General features: G+C 46.9%; 2 protein-coding genes across 10 annotated transcripts in view; both read right to left on the bottom strand.

The window, feature by feature from the left end:
- The window catches only part of Eif4e2 (eukaryotic translation initiation factor 4E family member 2), a 28,342-nt gene extending 13,952 nt beyond the window's left edge, over window positions 1–14,390 (bottom strand). For 3 of the 6 annotated variants that reach the window (NM_001402205.1, XM_087566869.1, NM_001402203.1), the window contains 5 exon segments: window positions 64–216; window positions 1,758–1,862; window positions 5,891–6,025; window positions 8,075–8,189; window positions 14,335–14,390. In NM_001402205.1, the coding sequence (NP_001389134.1) occupies window positions 64–216; window positions 1,758–1,862; window positions 5,891–6,025; window positions 8,075–8,189; window positions 14,335–14,354 (528 nt within the window). In that variant the 5' untranslated portion in view covers window positions 14,355–14,390. 6 annotated transcript variants of the gene reach the window in all.
- A 1,937-nt stretch (window positions 14,391–16,327) lies between these two features.
- Chrng (cholinergic receptor nicotinic gamma subunit) lies at window positions 16,328–22,666 on the bottom strand. 4 transcript variants are annotated; one of them, XM_087564909.1, is made up of 12 exons: window positions 22,614–22,666; window positions 21,813–21,952; window positions 21,470–21,514; window positions 21,215–21,324; window positions 20,427–20,582; window positions 19,651–19,748; window positions 18,690–18,890; window positions 18,375–18,489; window positions 18,042–18,156; window positions 17,232–17,448; window positions 16,943–17,076; window positions 16,328–16,644 (listed from the first exon to the last, which is right to left on the bottom strand). In XM_087564909.1, the coding sequence occupies exons 2-12, from the start codon at window positions 21,906–21,908 to the stop codon at window positions 16,471–16,473; spliced, it is 1,461 nt and encodes a 486-aa protein (XP_087421035.1). In that variant the 5' UTR covers window positions 21,909–21,952; window positions 22,614–22,666; the 3' UTR covers window positions 16,328–16,470.
- Between the last annotated feature and the right edge of the window lie 394 nt (window positions 22,667–23,060).

Genomic DNA, 23,060 nt, shown 5'->3' with positions numbered 1-23,060 from the left:
CCAACAGAAATAGCAATGAGAATGGCGGCGACTCAGAAAGAACAATGGCCTGGGCTGGCTTACCTGGAAGCGGACAGAGACCACAGCCCCGCAGATCTCCTCCCCAACCATGAACTGTTCCCCGAGCATGGCCAGGATGAGATTCTCCCAGCAGCGGGAAGCTAAGCCCTTCCGGAGTCGAATGATCCACTTGCCCCCATTTTTATTTGCATCATCCTATAGAAAGACAGAAAGCGTCTCGGGTAAACTACTGCTCCACAATGTCATCTGCGAATACCAAAGAATACTTCTGAAGAACAGTCAAGTCTAGCCACTTTTCCAATCTGACATTATTTCAATGTTAAGAAAAGAAGAAATAGGGAACAAAAAAAGAAAAAAAAATCATTGATTTAAATAATTTTAAAGGACTAAACAGATCTTTTAAAAAGTATCCACCTTTATCTGAACTATTTCGGGAACCACAGTGAAACTATTTCAACCACAGGCCATAATCAATTTTTGCTAAAATCTGACCATCACTAAGTACCAAGAACATAGACAGAAGCTCAGATCTTAACACAGGCACAATGGAGCTGAGGAGAGACGCACAACGAATTAATTACAGCCACCCAGCCTAATGAGTACTACTGTATCTGCACATGGTGTGGTGAGAGAGCATACAGTGGGAACCGCAGAGGAAACACTCAGGCTGGTCTTGAGGGACAAGTTTAATATGTAAAGCAGGAAGAAGATGCCAAGGCACTGGAGGAACATGTCTCACTGAGCCAGAAGGAAGAGAGGACTTTCCACATTTTCTCAACATTTATTTTTTTTCCTTAGAAAAATGCTCTGGCCGTGGAGTAGAAGCCAAGTGACAGTTCTTCAAAGAGATCACAGAGCTCTCTTCCAGTTTCCCGTTCTAAAGTTTTTTTTTTTTTTTTTAAAGATTTATTTATTTTTATGTATATGAGTACACTTCAGACACACCAGAAGAGGGCATCACATCTCATTACAGATGGCTGTGAGCCACCATGTGGTTGCTGGGATTTGAACTCAGGACCTCTGGAAGAGCAGTCAGTGCTCTTAACCGCTGAGCCACCTCTCCAGCCCCCCCCCCTTCTAAAGTTTTTTTCCAGCCACTTTAATCCTCTGTATACTTAGCAAATGCATTGCACATACATATGCACATAGATGTGTTCTGAGGGAACAATGACATTTTATAAAAGTTTTTACTACTTTAACAGCACCATTTGAATGACAGTACCTATGATGGCTTGAATAAGAATGGTCCCTATAGGCTCATATATTTGAATTCATAGTCAATGAAGTAGCACTATTTGAAAGAATTAGAGGGATTAAGAGGTAAGGTCTTATTAGGGCAAGAGCTGACTGGGGTGTATTCTGAGGTTTAAAAGCCCAGAGTCTCATCTGCTGCCTATGAATCGGGACACTCAACAAATTCCCACCTCCCCGAACGCCACCATGCTTCCTGCCATGATGATAATGAACTAAACCTCTGAAACTGTTAAGCCAGCCCCAATTAAACCTTCTCTTATACTAGTTGCCTTAAGAGAGGACCATCTTCAAAGCCATAAGCCAAGAACATGTACGACTGCATCAATGACTGTTCCTAGAGGTGCAGGCTCCCAAGACTTAGCAAATCGTGTTACAGCTTTGAGAGAAAATTTCAAAACTCTTCTAACCTTGGCAGAACTTAAAATTAAAATAAGTAAAGAAAAAGTCTGCTCCTGAAAGCAGCTAGAGATGCCAGTCCTTACCTCCCACATAGGTTTGATTCCTTCTTTAAAGAGATGAAAGTCACTGTGGCCTGTCAGGTCCCCGGGACGGACCATGTGGCTGTAAAACTTCCAGAACTGTTCCACCTGTAGAAAGAAGAGCCAAGAGTACAAGGACTTTATCTCTTCTTTGAACGCACACACAGTTGTATTACTGAGAACAGAAACATGGGAGACATCCTGCCTTGGGTACCCTCTTTGGGGACACATTTTCATTTGGAGCAGGGTAGAAAGAAGACCATCATATAGGTTTTTTATTTGGTTTGAGACAAGGTCTCTTGTAGCTCAGGCTGGTCTTCAACTGACCTACCTCCTGCCTCCACCTCCCAAGTGCTAGGATTGTAAGCATGTACTACCATGCCTGGCTTGTACAGTTTAATCAAAGAAAAACAAGACAAAATAAGAACAAAAACACCTAATACTTTCAATCCAAGGATAAACCCAGCTGGAGAGCTGGCTCAGGATCAAGTGCTCTGGCTTACCTTCCAGAGGACCCAGGTTCATTTCTTAGCACTGGCATGGCAGCTCATAACCATGTGTGGTTAGCAAACAGTTCTAGGGAATCCAATACCCTCTTCAGATTTGCACACTGTACACACGTGGTGCAGATATACACTAATACAGATAGAATATTTACAATCTAAAAAAAAAGTTGGTGAAAACTGCTGGGGTCCGTCAGCAGCTTTGAGGTGGAAAAGGAGGCCACACTGACAAGCCTGGCCTCTCACGGAATAGTAACAGCACCAGCTCTCTGCACAACTGAAAACCTTTCTTTCATACTGAGGTATGTCAGGAGACAAGGCCTCACCTGCATATACTCACAGAGTCAAATCTAATTTTTTTCTTTTGTTTAGACAGTGTATGAGCTAGGGTTATGGTTTCTTTCCTCCTCTCAGCTGGAAAGATTATGTCTCTTCTGTATATACCTTAAACAGGAAAACTAGGTTTATAGTTTTCTTTCAAGTATGTTTATACACTTATATTCCAGTATTCAGGATCTAGGGAACATGGATCACCCAGATGGGGTTACATAGTGATACCCTACCTACATCGAAAACAAAAACAAAAACAACAACAACAACAACAACAACAACAAAAAACCAACCAACTGAACAACCCACCCAGAGGCTGGAAATCCAGACCGTTCAGTGGTTGAAAGGGCTTGCTGCTCTTTCAGTTCCCAGCATGCACAATAGGTGGCTCACAACTGCCTGCAACTACAACATCAGGGCATCTAATATCCTCTTCTGGCCTCTGCAGACATTCAGCAGGTATGCACACACTACATATACCACATGTGCACACACAAATTAAAAACATTAATAACAGCAACAACAACACCAACAACCCCAAACTCACTCACACTCATCCTGGTCTCTGTGATCTACAGAAGATACCTGTAGGCCCTGGCAGGAAGGAGGCACTTTAGGAAAAGAAGACATGAGGCAGGAATAACTACCAGTAACTGTCAATACCGTGTCAATACTCAGCAGGACTGTGCAGTAGGAAACAGGTGTTGTCAAATATTGAGGCCTATTAAATCTAGATAGCAAGAGAAACTGACTCCTATCAGGTAAAAAAAAGTTGTTCTCTCCAGCTGCCTTACAGAACACAACATGTTCTTATATAGTTCAAAACCAGAAACTAATGCTATCTATGGGATTTTAATTCAACACCTCATCTCTGAAACTGCTGGGCCTACCTGTACATGTAGTAATTTGGAATATTAAGTGGCTGTAACATATACAGTGAGCAGTAATCTAAACTTTTGCCTATATTTTAGGCAAAATATACAAATCTGTACTCAAGCCAAAATAGAGATAAAAGAAACAGCTCAGTGGCTAAAAGCACATACTTTTCAATTTTCAGCACCCACATCAAGCAACTTACAACTACCTGCAACCCCAGCTCCAGGGGGATATGACACCTCTGAACTCTGGGCATTTATACTTGTGTGTGTGCGTGTGTGCATGGGACACACACACAGAGACAGAGACAGAGACAGAGACAGAGAGAGAGAGAGAGAGAGAGAGAGAGAGAAAAACAACCATTAAACTTTGAAAGATGTCTTATTATTTTAATGTTCGGTCCCCAGCTCCGAAAAAAAAGAACCAAAAAAAAAAAAAAAAAAAAAAGGATTTATTTTATTTTTATTTATGTGTGTGTATCCTTGTCCATGCACATGCCCACAAGGCCAGAAGATATCAGATTCCTGGGAGCTTCCATTATAGGGAGTGGTGAGCTACCTGACATGGTGCTGGGAACTGAACTCAACTGGTCCTCTGCAAGAGCAGTATCCTAGTGCCAGGAATGTGGTTTAAGGCTCCAGAAAGCTGAGGCAAAAGAATCACAAGTTCCGAGCCAGTATGAGGTCTAGCAATCCCCTGTCTCACAACAAACACTATCACAGTCTGTGCTGGTCCTTGCTTTGTGTTGGGTGGATCCCAGAGGCCCTTTCTTGAATACGAGAACAGGTCCTCTCTGGGCCTCTACTCCAAGTCAGGAACAGTATTTTTGGCTTACAGTGAACTTTGAACAGACATCTGTTGGGGCTGAGGAAATGACTCAATGGTTAAGAGCATTCATTGTGCTTCCAGACTGGAGTTTGACTCCCAGCACCCACAAGAGAAGGCACCTATAACTCCAGCTCTAGGGAACCCAATACCCTCTTCTGGTCTCTGAGGGTGCCCATAAGCATGCGTGCATATACACAAACATGTAGAAAAAGTAAAAAATAAGCCTTTAGGCCAGATATAGTGGGAGAAGCAGGGAAAACCATGGTAAGTTCAAGGCCAGCCTAGTTAGTTTACACAGTGATTTCTAGGCCAGCAAAATGAGACTGTCTCTAAAAAGGGAAGGAAAGGGAAGGTGGAGGGAAAGGAGGGAAAAGAAGAAAAGAAACTTAAAAAAAAAAAAAAAAAAGATACAACACTGGAACTACTGCTTTGGATTTGAAAAAGGTTTCATGTTATCATTGTTCTCTGGGAGGGATTTAGCATCTGACTGTTATGGAACTTGCTCTGTATACCTCTAAGCCTTCCACTCAGACATCCAACTGCTTCCACCACAGGCCATTTCTTTTTTTTTTTTTTTTTTTTTTTTTTTTGGTTCTTTTTTTCGGAGCTGGGGACCGAACCCAGGGCCTTGCGCTTCCTAGGTAAGCGCTCTACCACTGAGCTAAATCCCCAGCCCCACAGGCCATTTCTTAATGCCATGAATTATGACAGCAGACTCCAGGCTCTATCACCTGTCCAGGGAATACTGAGGGTGCTGATCGCAAACCTCTTCATGTCACAAGAGAAAAACTGTAATTTAACAAAACCCTGAAACATCTTTCCCAGTTCTTTCTCTGGTCCTTATGTTTAACCAGTTGTTCCTAACACAGAGGTTGCAACTGGACTTGGAATTAGTCTAATATTCTCACATAGCAGACAGTCAAAACCGGTGGTTTCTGTGTTAGCTCACATCTGTAGTCCCAGCACTTAAGACAGGATTATGGCAAGATGCAGATGAGCCTGGGGTTATACAGCAAGACCCATTCTTAGAAAACTGATTCTGCAAACAGAGACTAAACATATCACATATAGAGTTGCAGGAAAATCTTTGTTCAATAAAACAACACTGGTATTAGTTGCCGTCAGGGTCTCTAAATTTACAAACTTACAAGCAGTAAAGAGACAAGGAGGGGGTAAGGATGGGCTGGGGTGAGGAGCCTAAACAAATCTGTATTGATGGCATCCACGAAAACAATTTTATCAGAATCTAATTTCATGATAGATAATATATAAAATGAAACCGTCTCTCTTATGACACTCTGTATATAAGATTAAATAAATATCTGCTAAAATAAAAAACCTCAAACCAAAACCCTTTTTAATTTTTATATTATGCCTTTCTGATCAAAGCTACCATTCCCACACTTAAATTGCCTAAATGTTACATATGGATGTCTAACATTTAACTTAAGAGCTGAACAAACACGATCTTGGGAACGCAACTCAGCCACATAAAGAAACTAGAATGTGTAACCGGTTACTAGGAAAGTAGATAAACAGCGACAGAAACGCAGGTAGGAGCGCCATACCAAAGAATATTTCAGCAAACTAAGTACTCACAGAGGCAAAGGTGCCAATCTGCTTGATGTTCTGCTCATAGCTCTGTGAACTGGTGGGACGGCCAGGGGTTCTCCTAGAGTACCAAAAGGTGTAGTTGTACTGCAGGGGATGTTCTGCTGGTCCAGGGACAACAGCCTGGGAAGTACAGAAAGTCATTAGCTCAAAGCAAACTTTTAGTTCATTGGTTACAATGCTGAAAGGCCATTTTATTGTGCTATTTATATTATATTCATATTTATATACTCTGTGTGTGTGTGTGTGTACATGCACATGTGCATGCATGTATGTGGGTGCTTGCAGAGGCCAGAAGAGGCTTGTGAGGTATCTGGCATGGGTCCTCTGTAAGAGTAGCACCTTGTTTTTGTAAATTATGATTATTACTCTCATGCATGTGTATGGCAGACAGAATGTGGGAGCATGTACGCTATGGTGTGTGTGTAGAGGTCAAAGAGAGTGTTCAGGACTGGTTCTTCCCTTCTCACTGTGGGATCGAGGATTGAACTCAATCACCAGGCTTGTGCCATTGATTCCTAATAAACATTTTACAGTGCCAATGCCAATCCTAACAGATGTGGTGGCACAGTCTTTAATTCCAGCACTGGGAGGCAGAGGTAAGCAACTGTCAGTTTAAGGCCATTTTCGTTTCCAGACTGAGTTCCAGGCTAGTCAGAGCAACACGGACAGTGGTTTGTTTTGTTTTGTCTTTTAAGTGTAGTTCCTTACTACCTCTACAACTGAAAATATTACCATAATTTCAATTATTTCCAATGTGTTGAAGCTGAATGTTTAATGTTGCTCACATAGTACATTCTTTACGGGTTAGTTGATTCTAAGTTGCTGTAACACGACTTTCTGCTTTTCTCATAACACCATGGGCATTCATCATCTCAACATATGCCCACTCCAAGTACCACCTCCTCAATGTCCATTACTAAAGACGGGCAGGTTGCTTAACCTTCTTGTGCCTCAGCAACCGTCTACAAGACGGAGGAAAGGACAGTAAGCACCTAGAAGGGTCACTGTGAAGAACAAATGACTAGAGGCACCAAGAGCTTGGTCACTGACTGTCACAATGGAAGTGCTCAATGAACATAAGCTCCTTCTCTCTCTCTTTTTTAGACAGGGTTTCTCTGTGTACTCCTAGCTTGTCTGGAACTCACTCTGTAGACCAGACTGGTCTCAAACTCAAGAGATTGGCCTGCCTCCCGGGTGCTGGGATTAAAGGTACACACTGCCACTGCCTGCTATCTTTGTGACTTCTTACCACCTTGTAAGAAAAGGCCTGCTTAGCAGGCATTCAGATTATCAGATAAATAGTGCTATAATACTGAGAAACTTGATCTACTACTTCTCTTTCATTTCCTAAATTCTCTGTATCCCAAGCCACTCTCAATGCGTACTACTGTTGACTGAAAAGTCTAAAACAGGAATGTGCAGGATTTGAATTACTGAGTAGCCTTTAAAGAAAGCTCCAGGTGAGAGCCCTCACTCGCCCATCTCATATGAGGAGACTATAGCAGGACAGCACCCCAAGACTTCACATTAAGAGGAAGTTATAATTTCCAAAATAAACTATAGTCATTCTACCATCTTTTTTTTACACACACACACACACACACACACACACACACACACACACACACACACACACACACACAGAGGTTATCGTGTCAAGCCAGGAGAGGAGGAGAGGAAGAGAGAAAGAGAGAGAGAGAGAGAGAGAGAGAGTGAGAGTGAGAGTGGAAGAGCGGAAGGAAGAGTGAGAGTGAGGAAGAAGAGCCATTCTACCATCTTTTAAAACTTGTAATGAGGGATGCATACTAAAGATTTCACTGTGACATTCCTATATACACATCCACCAGGCTTTGGTCATACCCAGTGCCCCGTGTCCTCTTTTATACCCTCTCCCCCACTCTCCATACCTTTCCTCCCTTTTGTCAGTGCTAGGGATTGAACCCAAGGCCTTATACCGACCTCGGAGTAGTACCCTAGTCCCCGATCTTTATGTCTCCATGAGTATACGTGCTTGAGAGTGTGTGCGTTAAGAGCACATGGTGGGAGAAGTCTCTCCAGTCCCCTCAACCTTGTTTTAAGAACAGTCAGATTCCAAAAGAGTGAATCTGCTCTAAAGAGATAATGAGATAATCAAGGCACACGACACCTGTATTACAACCCCAAACATACCTTCCTCTTGCCACCACTCTGGCTCTTATCTCGGTCTGTTTTTTCCTTCTCACCATCTTTCTGTGTGCTGTTTTCTTCATTCTGATCATGGTCTCCACTGTCATCATCTTTTAAGCTACAAGGGAAAGCAAAATAATGTCATTCCATCACTAAACTATTGTTACCTAACAAAACTATAAGGTCAGAGAACTACTAAGTATCCCGAAGTCACTCAAACCCCAGGCCTATGAGATGTGTCTGTGAGAAGGGCAAAGGGAAAGCAAACCAGGAATATTAAATAAAAACTATTAAATTAGCTACCCCATGGGCTCCAGTGAACAGTCTTTCAGTTTCCCAACAGCAGCATAACAAAGCAGTTAAAGAGCTGGATTTTGTTGTAATAAACAAACTGGTAATTAGAATTTCTGGACAAATTCCTCTGACATCTCCAAGTTTAAAACCTGCCCATATACTGTCACGTCCACTCCTTCCACCTCTCTCCCAGCTGCCCTCGTTCCACACCTTAGGTCAGTATCCTTCTCCAGTCATCTAGTTCATCATTGGTCTATAAGTGGGTGTGATGTCAGTCTCTCCTCTCCACCCATCCTCTTCACTTTCTAAATGTGAATCTGCTAATGAACCTGCGTCCTTAAGATGCTCAACCATCAACTTCCTAATTACCTATCCTCTAGAGTAGCATTCAACACAACGTGCTTTTCCTAAGACTTTAGAAGTTCAGTCCTGTCCAGAGCCTACTCCTCTCCCTTCTCATACACATCAGCCCTTCTCACTGGCAAACACCTTGCTTGCTTCCAGTCCAAGGTGCCACTCCTCCCTGTCTGTTTCTTCTTTGAGACAGAGGGTTTCTTTAGCACAGTATCATACCTCATCTCATTATTACTGGCACCCAAAACACAGATGACACAGAACAAAGACTGAATGAAAAGGAAAACCAAAGGAGGAGTGGATGTGTTGTCTTATAAGCAGAGTCAACTGTGAAACCACCTAAGCCCCACCAGATGCAGACAAAAACAAGCAGGTTAGTGCACAAAAATAAGAGTGCATTTGCTCAGTCTGCTAAGGTGGCTCATTGGGCAAAGGCACTTGTGGTCAAGCTGGGGGACTGAGTTCAATCCCTGGAACCTACACACTGGAAGGAGAACCTACTCCTGCTAAGCTGTTTTCTGACCTCTCTACTCCATACACATACTTTAAAAAAAAATGGAGGAGACAGAATGGCATTCACTCCAGAATTAGCCCATTCGCCCATAGGTTTTCTCCAGAATCATCTTTTGGGTTCTATAATGGTATATACAAAAAAATGGAATCAGGCATTTTCAAGACAGGTCCCAGCACACCTCAGTTGTAACTGATATCATCCTACACAGACTCAGAAATATGGTGCATACCAGTTTGTGTTTTGGAAAGTGGTGGTGCTTGGTGTTTGTTGTCTGCTCATCTTTAATGGCTAACGTATAAAATGCACCTGTAAATAACAGGATGAATAAGCTAGTCCTGTGTGGGGTACCTGCTCTGCCCAACAGGCAGCCATACTGCAGGAGATACTCATGTGGCCATTCCCTGTGATAGATCTCCACATCCCCACCTGGTCAAGACCCCACTAGATAAGGCATAGGAGCAAAGGGCAGTCCAGTCTGCCTAACAACCTATGCCTCATAACCTTTCTTCAGAATACTGACTCCTCTCTCTATATTGATTTCATCCAAGAGAACAAAGACGAAGGATTCAGAAGCTGGACCAGCTTTAGGGTCTTTGAAAGAATCAAGACTCGGAGCAAAAGGGACAGGCAGTCCAGAGAGAGAGAAAGGAGTTGGAACTGATGAGCATGTGAGGTTAAACAGGGACCTGAAGCATCACCCTCACCCTTTCTAGAGTGGCTCAAGGAGGCATTCCACGATCCCAACCCAGAGCCCACTTTCTCCCACATGGGCAAGCAGAGCAAGTGGAGAGAGGTGTGCAGACACTGCCATCTGTCTGCTTCTCAGAGACATTCATTACCTGTGCTTATTAAACTTCCTTCCCCTTGGTTAAACTTGTTTTGCTTAGTTTCCTTTTCAAATCAAGCCTGCCTTGGACATAATGCCCATGAATTAAAACTTACCAACATTTACCAAGCAGCTCACTGGCTACCAGAGTACCTGTCCTCAAAGAACTAAGGAGAGATAAGGTATATAAAGCCTTGACTTGGTGCAAAGGGCCATTCTGTTTGCATGTCCCCCAAACATCTCCTGCCTGTTCTCTATGACCCCCTTCCACTCCTATTGTGTCCACTTAAGTGCAGGTCCCCATCTCTGCCCCACTCCTACCATGTTCAGCATGGAGTCATGCCTCCACTCCTGGTTTACTGCTCTTCAAGATTCACGTTCTCTTGGAAACAGTCCCTACTCTCTCCCAGTATAGGTCAAACCAAACCCTCTCCTCTGCTCTGTATAATACAAGCATCTCAAGGCCCATTTCCATCCTCTGATCTAGAACCGAGAATACCTCATAGATTTTTCTACTGTTTTTGGCCCCAAACAACTCTCTTTTGTAACACATCCTCTAGGGATACAAGACCCTTTGTTTTCTCCTAAGCCCTACTATAGCCTCTGAGGTCATTTTATTAGATTTTGGTTGAAGAAGGACAGTCACCTAGGACCTCTCATTTTTGCCAGCCACAAGAAAAGTGTTATATTCCTTTCCTTTCTAGTGGTTTTCTTTTGGTTGCTACTAGGAAACAAAAAGAAAACAAAACCAGTTAAGGCAGAGAAGAAACAATGCTATTATTCTGAAACCATCTTAGACGCCTTTCTAAGCCAGCAAGTAGGAACCTCAATGGACTTCATTTTGTATCTTTATGCACTGGTCTTTATTTTAGTTTTGAGGATGCTGGTAATAAAACCCAGCATTTCCTTTATGAAAGGCAAGGACTCTACCAATGAACATCCCCCCGCCTCACCCTCTCATCTTATGAAAATGGGTCTCTCTAAATAGTCCTGGCTGTCCTAGAACTCACTATGTATACCAAGCTGGAACTGAACTCACAGAGATCCATCTACCTGTCTCTGCCTCCTGAGATTTTAAGGGTATGTCCACCATATCTACCCTGCTTTAACCTGCTCTTTGCACATACACCCAAGCCAAAGGTTTACAACCTGCTTTTCAGAAGCTGTTCTTCCCAGCTTAAAGCTGGATTTGAGCCAAAGTAGAGTACACACTAAAACAGTAGCACTCCACAGACTAAACTACTTAAACTACTCAATTCCTGTTCAGACTAAGTGACACTTGGGTTAGCTCTCTAAGCTTCTGCCTAGGTACTTCTCAATACTCCCTGGACTAGCAAATTCAGTGCAGGGAGGGACTTTATCTAATTTTTCCACTGGTATCTCTAGCACCAGGCACGAATATAAAACAAACATGTTTAATGGATGGATCTCCCAATATCAAATTAGGTGGTTTAGAAACACTTAAAAATAGGCCAAAAGCTAATGACAGGAAGGGACCATATAAAATAGGGACCAAATCAAGCCTGGCCTCCCAAAACCCAGGATCTGAAAACCAAGTTTATCATAGCTGGGGCTGTACTTCTTGAGAGGGCATCTTAGGGTTCCACATGTTAATAACATGAAAGGCAGTGTGACCTAGCCACTTGGTGAGTCTAATGACCACCCTTTAAAGCTAGTAGCAGTTTTGGTTACACTCACAGAGGCAGAGCCCACATATTAAAGGAGGTTAGAGGTCCTCTTTAATCTGTGTCCATCAGATCATACTACTGCGCTCACTGGAGACTGCACGCTGAGAATGATTCTGGGAAGTTCTGGGGAGAAGTGAGAAAGAGTACAGACTCCAACTACGGAGTAACACTCTATAAACTGCAGGGTTTTCACAAGAAAATCTGAAATGACAAACCAAAACCAGGGACAAGGGTACCATCTTTAATCGCTAATTTCAAATAAAGGCAAGCTTTTATTTTTGTCCTTTTCTGCAAAGTTAGAAGGCAGGCGTTAAAAAAACCCCACTCCGGGCTGGAGAGATGGCTCAGTGGTTAAGAGCACCGACTGCTCTTCCTGAGGTCCTGAGTTCAAATCCCAGCAACCACATGGTGGCTCACAACCATCTGTAATGAGATCTGATGCCCTCTTCTGGTGTGTCTGAAGGCAGCTACAGTGTACTCACATACAATAAAATAAAATCTAAAAAAAAAAAAAAAAAAAAAAAAAAAACCACTCCTTACACCAGCTCACAGTTATATAAATAATTAAAACCACCCTGCAAAGTGCTGATAAAGACACTTGAACAAAGTTGAATGAGACTGAGCTGGCCTTTCAGGCTATCTTGCACTAGTTACTTAACCTTGAAAAGCTTCATTTTCCTTAACTGTAAGAAAACATGCCAAGATCTCTTCTGCAGAGTTACTATGAAGAAGACAGTGAGAAATATAATACATACAATATGGCAGCAGAAGTGGGGACAACTGGAAGAAAGGAAACCAACTAGAGGAGGGGAACATGGGGGAGTTCAGCGGGGCAGGGAAGAACAACAGAGTAATGACTCATGAGTATGAAGGTGTTGTAATGGACCCTGTTACTCTCTATGCTAACCTAAAAAAGTTAGGGGAAAAAAAATTCCATGGTGATGCCTCTTGGTGGCTGTGGTGGTTAGAATAAGGTTTATATATTTGAATGCTTAGACACCAGAGAGCAGAAATGTTTGAAAGAATTACAAAGATTAGGTGTGTGGCTTTGTTTTGTTTTGTTTTGTTTTTTTAAAATAAAAAAAAAAAAGAAAAACCAAAAAATCTTGTCATAAAAGTTGCCTTGGTCATGGCATCTCATCACAGTGACAGAGACACTGACCAATATAACTAGTGACCTAAAAACCATCTTCTTAGGATGCAGTTTGACTTGTTCCAATAGGAGAAGAGGTTGGGAGGGCTGCAGATAGGAAGTTAGGCATTGCAGGGCTTGTGACAGGAGGCCAAGGGATCACTATCCTGCCAGGCTAAGCAAAGAACTCAGGCTTTCTCAAGAAGCAGAGCTCACTCAGCCACCATGAAAACCTAAAGAAGCAACCACATGGTGGCTCACAACCATCCGTGCCCCGTTCTGACAGCTACAGTGTACTTACATATAATAAATAAACCTTAAAAAAAAAAAAACCCTAAAGTTGACTGCTGGAATCCCAATCCCAGTACTTCCTGAGCCTGCACATCAGAACTCACTGCATTGAAAAACTGCAGCTTCACCACCTTCACAGCTCATTCTCAGCATTTTACACACTACTTCTAAGTATTACAGAGCGTGATCTGGTCCTTCCAGTTCTAACCACTAGGGAGGTTAGAGCAATAGCTCAGACTGGAGAACTTTTGTACTGTCAAACAGCTAGTGGGCCTCGAACTAAAACCGTAGGTTTTTGAATGAGAAGACAGATTAGATCCCTATAAATTATAGAGGAAGGAGCACTATAATCTACCGAAAGATACAATTCTTGAGAAATACTAACTCAAGTGCTGCTAGATGAAAACGAAGATTGTTTCTAAACGCTAAAAGATCTAATCGTTAAGAGGGGGATGCCCTCCCCCCACACATATTTCTTCTCTGTACTTCCCAACTGTTCCGTGCTGGAAGTGGAGATGAGAGTGGGTACTTGAAAGAATGCAGGAGTGGGCAGCCACTAAGAGTTGGAAGACGGGGACGGGGTGTGGGGGGGTGCAGGGTGGAGGGACGGAGGAAGCAGGAAGAATCTCAGATGAAAAGCATTCCGTACTCGAGAGGCCACAGTACTCATCGCGGCTGCCCCATTACCTCATCGCAGCTGCCCAACTCTAGGACACGGGCTCTGTTACCGTCCCCGCTTGCAGAAGACAAAACCGAGGTTCGGAAGGGAGAGGTGACCTTCCCAGGACGCAGAGCGAGTGCGGGAGGGAAGCCGCTTTCAGAGAGAAGGCAGCAAGGCTGCGGAAACACCCGAAGCGCTGAGGTCCCGCCCCTCCACGCCGCCGGCAGCCCGCACCCACCAGGGCGGGGCGTCCGAAAATCTCCTTCCGGGCGGCGCGGCCTCCCCTCCCCCGGCCCGTGCCGCGCCGGGGTCCAGCGGCTCAGAGGGTCCCGGCGACCTCGGCCGCGCTCTCCCGGCCCCGTCGGGTCCGCGGGCGCAGGAAGGCTCGGGCCGCGGCGGCCCGGGAGCGAGCGGCTCGGCTGAGTGCGCGCCCGGCCCCGGCGGGAGCGGTCCCGGGGGACGGTTGGGGGAAGGGGCCCCGGGGGCGGCCACGCGCCACTCACGCGTCGAACTTGTTGTTCATCCTCTCGCCGCCGCTGTCGCCACTGCCTCACGGAATGACTTCCGCTCTGCCGGGTCCCATCGCTAAGGGCCCGGCTACTTCCGGTTGGCGGGGCGCTCTGCGGAACGTCAGTGCTCAGGCTTTGGGCGGGGCCTCTTTCCCTGAGGGGTGGCCCAAGATGACTGCCCTAGTTGCAACCAAGGCAGTCGTGGGGTGGCCACTTGCACTGAGCATAGTCTACGCAGCCAGCCATCTGCTTTAACCTCCCCATGGATTATTCCAGGGGCAATGTGAGGCACAGTAACCTTTAGTAAATGGTACCAACTGTTCATCTCTGAGAGTTGATCCTTTGCTCTTGGTGTTTGGAGAGGATGAAAAAATACTCCAAACAAATTTGTAATTCTGGCTCTTGGGAAATGGAGACAGGAAGATTCAGACCAGCCCGACCAACATAGTGAGTTCTAGGCCTGCCTGGAACTATATATCAGGTGATGTGGGGGAAAAGTCGAACCAGGGTGACAAACTTACTGAGTACTGAGATGGTCTCACTCATCATTGCCTCAACTGAAGTCATTGTCCCCACACTCCTAAGGGCTGTCCAAAATACATCAGATACACAAGAATAAATTCCCTGGTTGATGATGCAACTCACATTTTCCTGACCCATCTGCTGAATATGTTCCATTATTAGATATTTATTTTTAATCTCCAGGGGGGAGGGGTAGAAATTGATGTTCCTGCCTGTATTTACAGGTGAGGAAAGTGTCCCAGGACTGGCCCATGGTTGCCCCTGGTCACTCAGCAAGGCCATGTTTTTTCTCCCCAGGACGACCTCAGGGGTCATCCTATTTCATGACATGTTGTTCTAAGGGAGTCTGGGAGACCTCTCCTGTCAGACCCAGCCCAGTGAATTTGGTCCTAGCCCTGCAAGTACCCTGGCTTTTGAGAAGAGAGAGGAAGAAAGGTGGAGTATTACATCAAACGAATGGGAAGGTACTGCTGAAGGAACATATTTGTGCTGTGACATCCAGCATGCTGGTTAAAATGGGTTACACTTTTTACATTCTAGACCTCAAAAAAAGCCAAGACTCTACACTTATATCCTACACCCCTAGTTCCTAGTGCTTTTTAAAAACAAGGCCTGTTTTCATTTTGTGTGTATGGTGTTCTGCCTGTGCACGTGTCTGCATCATATGCATGGGCGTTTTGCAAAGCCAGAGGAGGGTGTTGTGTCACATGCAACTGGAGTAACAGATGGTTATGAGTGTCGAATCGGTGCTGGAAATCAAACCCAGACCCTCTGGGAAAGCATCCAGCGTTCTTAACCACTGAGCTGCTTCCACACCCCACCCCCATCCCTTTTTTTGAGATGGGATCTCACTATGTGCGCTGACCTCAAACTTACAGAGATCCATTTGCCTCTGCCTCCCTAGTGCTAGGATTAAAGCCGTGCTCCACCACATCCAGCTCATGTTCCCTTCTTTTAAGAGAGTTCCCCACATCTCTTACTAACCTTCTAGAGAAAGCTCACAAAAGAGAAGACGTTGGAGCTGGAAAAATAGCTCACTGATTAAGAGCTGCTTTTATAGAAGACATGAATTAGTTCCGTTCCCAGCACCCACTGTCTGGGAATCACAACCACTTATAACCCCAACTCTAGGGTTTGGACACCCCCTGGTGGCCTCCCAGGCATCCTCACTCATGTGCACATAACCCACTCCCAATACACACACACATACATACACGCGTACATATGTACATACATACATACATACATACATACATACATACATACATGCACACAGTTAAAAATAATAAAAATAAATCTTACAAAAAGACAGGAGGAAATGTTCTCAGGCCTCAAAGGGTAAAACCTTGCCTAGTTAATGACATCATGAAAAGCAGATCCTTAGGGCTTCAAAGTGACTTATCAAAAATGCTCAAAGTCATGTGACCACACCCATCACCAACCACTCAAGAAGTCCCTCTCTGTCTCTTTATTCCTATTCCTTTATTCCTCTATCTTCTCCCAAGAATGATTGCTCCCCAGGAGCCCATCAGGATCAACAGAGAATACAGCTCCATAAACAGCATGACCCACATGGCTGACTCCAGGGCGCAGGAGTGATTGGTTGGCTCAGTTTGGCAAAGGCAAGTAGGGGCGGGGGTCTCCAGGGAATGGCAGGTCAGGCACCTGGTTGTAGTGGGCCATGAGGAAGATGCCAGCAGTGCCGCAGATGAAGAGGGAGAGCATGGCTAGGAAACAGACTCGGTCCAGCACTCGGCCCACCAGCAACCACTCCTCATTCCCCTGAGGGCAACAACACATAGTGTGGTAGGGGTGTGACCAGGGGCAGCAGCCAGCCTGGCTCCCTCTTTCATTGTTAAATCTCCAGCTGGCCTCCATTCTCCATTCAGCCTTCTTACCTCTGTCTAGGTACCAACCTGTGTTCTTTTATGGTCTGTGACCTGTTGACCCTTCCTCCTCCCACTTCCCACCTCTGCTTTTTCTCACCTCTGCTTTTTCTATCACTGAACCTAAACTGAAAACCCCATCCATCTGGTCCCCACACTACACTTGGGGTACTTGCCCACCGTGTCCTGCTTACACTGTCAAAGTGACTTTGCTGGTGTCGGGCACGCGCCATGAGGTTACAGGCATCCACACAGGCCTGGATGGCCGGGGAGGCTTGCTTCAGGCTGCCACAGAACTCCTGGCTCTGCCTCATTTCTGGACCATTCTCTGATGGGGAAATAAAGTCAGTGGAAGAGAGTAGACTGGGATGTGACTTCTTCCCAGAGACCTGGGCTCTTTCTCCAACTTGAACACTTGCCCTACACTTAGCTGCTGTAACCAGCTCTATATTCACTGGTCAGGATTAACCCCTTGGGCCTCACCTAACTTCTCCAGTACTGCCTGCACCAATCCATTGCGCTGCCTTTGCCTAAAGAGGAGTTCGCTTCGAGGCAAACAGAGGTCCCCTTCCTCTCGAGTCATGATGGGCCACCCTGAGGAAGAGCCATTCTGGAGTCGCAGCCGGGCATCCTGGACAGCAGCAGGAGCCCGAGGATGCACATGCATCCGTAACAGCTGGGGCAGGAGCCTCAAAAACACCTGTAGAGGGGATGTTGTGGAAGGTCTTGCCTGCTCAGCTGGGCAAGCTTGGGAATGGGTATGGAGGCAGTGCCTGAGGGGAAGCAGCCGGGGCCTGGTACAGCTTGACTATTTTCTCCTGGACATAGAACTTGAGGTCCAAGCTTTCAAGACCTTCAGAACCACCAGCACTTATTTCAGACAGACTCTCACCCTTTACCCCTTGCTAGAATAGTCTAGACTACCTGGGATGTACCTAGGGAATCTACATCTGTAACATGATTCTCAACTGACTGCTGCAGGTGAGGCACAATCTTCCCTTTTCTGCTTTCTGAGAACTGGGTAATACTGGGTAAGCTGCCTAACCCCTTTGTGTCTTTGTTTCTCTATCTGTTAAATAGAGACGATACACCAGTACCCACTTAAGCGTCTTATGCAAAGTAGATAAATTAGCCACGCAATATTAATGCCCCTGGGCACTGATGTTATCATTTGCCTATGTTAGCATAGATTTGCAGCTAAGTTTGAGAATAGGGACAGGGATGTGCAGGGAGTCACAAGTGATTGGGAAGGACAGATGGACACCCGAGTGGGCAGGGAAGTAAGTATCTTGCCTTGCGGACCCCCCGGGCCATGGAGTGTGTGTGTGGGGACCTCAAGGACACATTGAGCACGACCACAGAGTTCACAACGATGAGGATGGTCACCACCATGAGGAAGGTCAGGTACCTGTCCAGGGTCAGGCAAACAGGAAGCTGAATGTCCCTTAGGCACCTCAGACCCAGATGCCACCCACCCTGCTTCCGTCGGGTTCCTAGGTCATGTCGGAAGCCTCAGAAGGGAAGGGTTGTGTTGGGGATATAGCCCCCCTGGTAGGCACTTCCAAACAAGGCCATGGTCTTAAACAAGGGCAAGGGGTGGGAAGCAGACGTGAGGACTAGCCTTACTTGCTGATGAGCGGCACTGCCTGGGAGGTCTCAGGCACCTTCTTAGCCACGAGGAAAAGGAAGACGGTCTGGGCCAGGAGCACGTTGGTGGCCACTGTGCACTTCTGGCCGCCCGCTGCCCATGACCAAGATGCTCTCAGAACAGGTTCCCCACTCCACCTCCACCCCTTCACCCCTACACCCCAAGGGACCCCCTTATCCCACAGGGAGTCCACTGCCCTTGTCCTAGGATTTTGGTGTCCTGTGCCATGAGCAGGGCCTGCCCTGTACTCCCCGAGAGCGTCTATACTGCTGCCCTCCCACAGACCCAGGTACCCTTGGCAGGAAGGAAGTAGATGAGGATCGCAACTGAGGAGATGAGCACACAGGGGACGATGATGTTGATGACATAGAAGAGGGGCTTGCGTTGGATGAGCAGGTAGAACACCACCTTCTGGTGGCCTGCCTCCTCTGCTGGAGTCACAGGATCCAGTAGCATTTTGGCTGGTCGATGCCGGATGGCCCATTCCCCATTCTCTGTGGGGAGCAGAGGGGAGGTGACCTGCATAAATGTGTGGCCCGAACAACCAAGTCACAGGGACAGCATGCACTTTATCAAGCGTCAGTATACAGGGATCAAGTGGGATTGGAGATTGACTATTGATCCCCCTCCCAAAGTTAAAGTATTGTAGAAAAAGTCAAAGCCTCAATGGATCCTTGTCTGTGGTATATGTGTGCATGCACGTGTATGCACAAACATATGCATATACTCACATGTATGTGTGTGCATAGATATGTGTGTGTGTGTGTGTGTGTGTGTGTGTGTGTGTGTGTGTGTGTGTAGACATGGAAGCCGGAAGTCAACATTAGGTGTCTTCCTTGGACACTCTTCACCTTTTATGCTGAGGCAGGGTCTGTCACTTGAACTTAGAGCTTTGCCCTGGGAATCCTTGGTTTCTATCTGATTGTGCTGGGATTACAGATAGGCTGCCATTTCTAACCACCATTATGTGAATTCTGGTCTTCATATATGTGCAGTAAGTGCTTTTACCCCATGGAGCCATCTTCCCAGCCCTCTTGTGGTTTTCTTTAAAGACAGTCTTACTCTGTAGCCTAGGCTAGCCTCAAACTTTCAATCCTCCAGAGGGTCGGAAGCACATATGTGTGTCACCATATCTGGATTTCTGTTGGGATCTTTTGAGAACCATATTCTATGATACATAGTAGTTTTCACCTTGAAGCACCTAATGGGATGGGTTATAGCCTTGAATGGGCAGGGGATCCCAACTGGGGTTACCTGTGAAAGCCTCGGGGTCAATGAAGATCCACTCAATGGCTTGCCCATCCTCCTGGCTCAGCTGCAAGTTGATCTCGCTGGTGCTGTAAGTCTGGGACCTGTGGGTCAAGGGTGGAAAGAGGTAAGTAAAGCAGGGAGACCTGCTCATGAAGCTGCAGACATGGTCGTCTGAAGACAGCTATGGGCATTGGCCTTTGACATATGCAGTGTCACACTCTGTATTCTCCAGCAAGCCCTGGTGTTAGCATGCAGGGCCAGGGGAACACAGGCTCTTTGGGGGTTCTGCCTGGCCAAAGAGTTCAGAGCCACCCTGTCTCTGAAGACAAAGACCACAGGGTAGAAATACGAGCCTATTGGAAGAGGACACTTGGGGTCCTGCCAGCTTCTCCCAAAACCTCCCTTCACTGCTTGTGCATGAGGAAACTGAGCCCAGTGGGCCCAAGTTTGGCTCAGGTGACATACTGGTTTTGGTCAGGTGTCTCTTTTCCAGGATAGCCTGCCTGTGTATGGTTCTCTGTGTATACAGGCATACCTGTATGTTCTCACCCTCACACTAAAGACATTAGTGTCTCCCCTTGGGACCCAGGCAGGAAGCTAGAGTTATGGAGGACAGGTGAGAGGACTTTAGTAGGAGGCTCAGATGTCATCATCTAAGCAGGCCCAGGTGGTGGGTCCAGGCCACCCAGCCTTGAGGAGCCTCCGATGCTGCTCTTCCACCTCCACCCAGACCCATCCTAAAGCATCCCGAAGCCCCCTAACACCATCAATGGTCTCACTGGAAGACGAGGGAGCAGTTCTGCCAATCGAAGGGGAAGTAGGTGACAGAGATGGAGCAGGAGGAGCGGAAGATGGCAGGCGGCAGCCAGTAGATACAACCATCAGGGGACACGAGCACATTGCAGTAGAGCGCCACCTCGAAGACACCGTCCACACTGTGTGCATAGGGCAGTGTATAGAGCTAGGGGCAGAGATTCCCACAGCCCCAGACTAGCTCTCTGCTTTGCATGGATGGGGTCTGAGGGCACCAGTCCCCCTGCCAGGCACATTTCTGAGGGTCTAGCATCTAATCTCATTCATGCACCACCCCAGAAACCTCTGACTCATCTCCACTCTGGACCTGAGATGAGTAGAGAGGTCTGAGGGAGACAGCACCCCAACAAACACCGCATAACCCCTGTTTCTCTTCCTCTGCATTAATGACTACAATAACGGCAAAATAGTTAACATTAAATTCTTTTGGAGTGACTGACACTGATTGAGCCATTTTTGTGTCTGACCTGATGACCTCTAATTGTTTCTCTAGCTGTTAAAATTGGCTGCAGGTTACAGGGATGGGAAAAGCCTGTCACCACCACTCCCCTCCCCACATGGCTAACACGTTACAAGAATTCAGGACTAGAGTCAAGTCTAGTGGTCCTGGGCCCGTGTCCGAGCTTCAGTCGGGTGCCGTCCCACCCTCAGCCTTGCACCCTACAGCACCCTGCTCTCTTTTTGTTCTTTCTCTAACTTTCCTCATTCGGCTGCGCCCTGGTATCCTTCATTTTCTGCCCACCCAGGTCCTCACTTGTTTCCCAGCACGATATCGGGCTGCCAGACCATGGTAGATGGCACCCTCAATATCCACAGGCCTTCGTAGTCTTTCGGGTCCCAGCGTAGGCGATAGTCGCACCATTGCTGTGGGTGAAGAGGCAGTTGCCAGGCCTTTGCCTGGCACTACACAAGGCTAGAGAATGGCAGACCAGCAGAGAGGGCCCAAGAGATTGAGGGGGAGGGGGAGGGGGACACAATAAGCAGACCGATACAGCAGGTGATGCCTTACCATTTCTATCCAGACATTAGTCGTGAGGGCCTCCTCTCGCTCATTCTAAGGTACAGAAGAGAGTTAGGCTAAAACTCCCAATACCTTCCTCCCCGAGGTTCTGATGTCTCCACCCAACACTGATAGAGAACCAGGAGGCTCTCAGCCTCCCAGCACCTGGTAGCCACAGGGATTTCATGAGTCCTGGCTTCCCTACTGTAGGACTCTCTGCTGTTCTGAGTGCTAAGGTTAGATCCCTTTTCTGGGGCCCCGTGTGATACCCATCATCCCCTCACCCCTCGCCCCAGCCCCCAGCTTCCCTCCCCCCTGCCTCTTCCCCACCCCCCTTGCTCCTGCAGCTCACAAGGGAGATGAGGTTGGTTAAGGTAAGCTTCAGGCTGACATTAACCACATCTGAGTCACGCTCAGCCGGCCGCAGATGGGGGTCGTAGTTGCGCATCAGGTCCGCAAGCAGCCGCTCCTCTTGGTTGCGGCTCTGGGCCCCTGAAACAGACAGGGGGACCATTCCAGAGGGGAGGGAGGCACAGAGGGATAAAGTGGAGGCAGGGGGTGGAGCTAGGACTAGGCAGAACACCGATAACCCCCAGACCCTCCATCCACCGTACTCCTGATCTGTTCCTTCCACGCCCCCCGCCCCAGGCCTCAAATCCCTAGTATTTCACCCAGGCAGGTAGCCAGCAGCAGCAAGAGGAGCTGAGGTCCCTGGCCCCCGTGCATGGTGCCTCAGTTCTGCCCAGTGATGAGTAGGACAGTAGCTTTACAGGTCTTGGGGTTGGGGGGTTGGAGTGTCCTGTGTCAGCCTACACGCCCCTCCCAGCCAACCCTGCCAGCTCTATCAGGCCCCACCAGCTGTCTGACTACTTCATTGTCAGCTGTTCCCAGGGTATGTACAATGCTGGGCTCAGATTACGTGGGCCAGCCAAGGGAAGAAAGATGGAATAGTCCCGTCAGAGGCAGGACACCCTCAAACTTAGACACTTCGGTCCTTCACCTATTTTCCCCGCTAGGAGACTCAGCAAATGCCCAAGGACAGATGGGTGTGGGTGGGTGCTGTGGCGGCTGGTGGTGACGGATCAGGAACCCTCATTCTGTACCAGGGAAGTGTGATTTACACACAAGGATCTCCGTGACTGTGCCTTAGTACCTCAACCCTTTGCTACCAGCCTCTGTAGTCACTCCAATAGACCAAGACACAGGAAGGAAGTGCCTACAGGATGTCTAACTGTTGATGGTGTCGTATCCTGTTTTCTTTTATAAGTGCGGGCACAGGGCTGCATTTTGGGAGGCCTGTGACCCATAGGCCACAGGCTGAAGAATGCTGTCTGTGTGTCAGAAAACTATGGTATTGACAATCAGGGGACCATGGCAGCTTCTCCCGTGCCCTGAGACAGGGGACACAGACTCACTAAGCTTTAGGAGGGCTGAGAAGGGTCTGGAACATGGGGGGTTCTTGTGACTAGGCCAGCTGTGAACAGTGGCTTGTCAGCAGGGCTGCAGTTCATAAAATCATCGGACCGATAACAGCAGGTCCTGCGCAAACCTGGGGACACTCAAGGATTTAACAAGCTGCCAGGAGGATTCATGGTCCACT

This window comes from Rattus norvegicus, chromosome 9, assembly GCF_021556685.1.
Source record: "Rattus norvegicus strain SHRSP/BbbUtx chromosome 9, alternate assembly SHRSP_T2T, whole genome shotgun sequence".
In the NCBI taxonomy this organism is placed as follows: Eukaryota; Metazoa; Chordata; class Mammalia; order Rodentia; family Muridae; genus Rattus; species Rattus norvegicus.
This window is presented reverse-complemented; position numbering and strand designations above follow the sequence as displayed.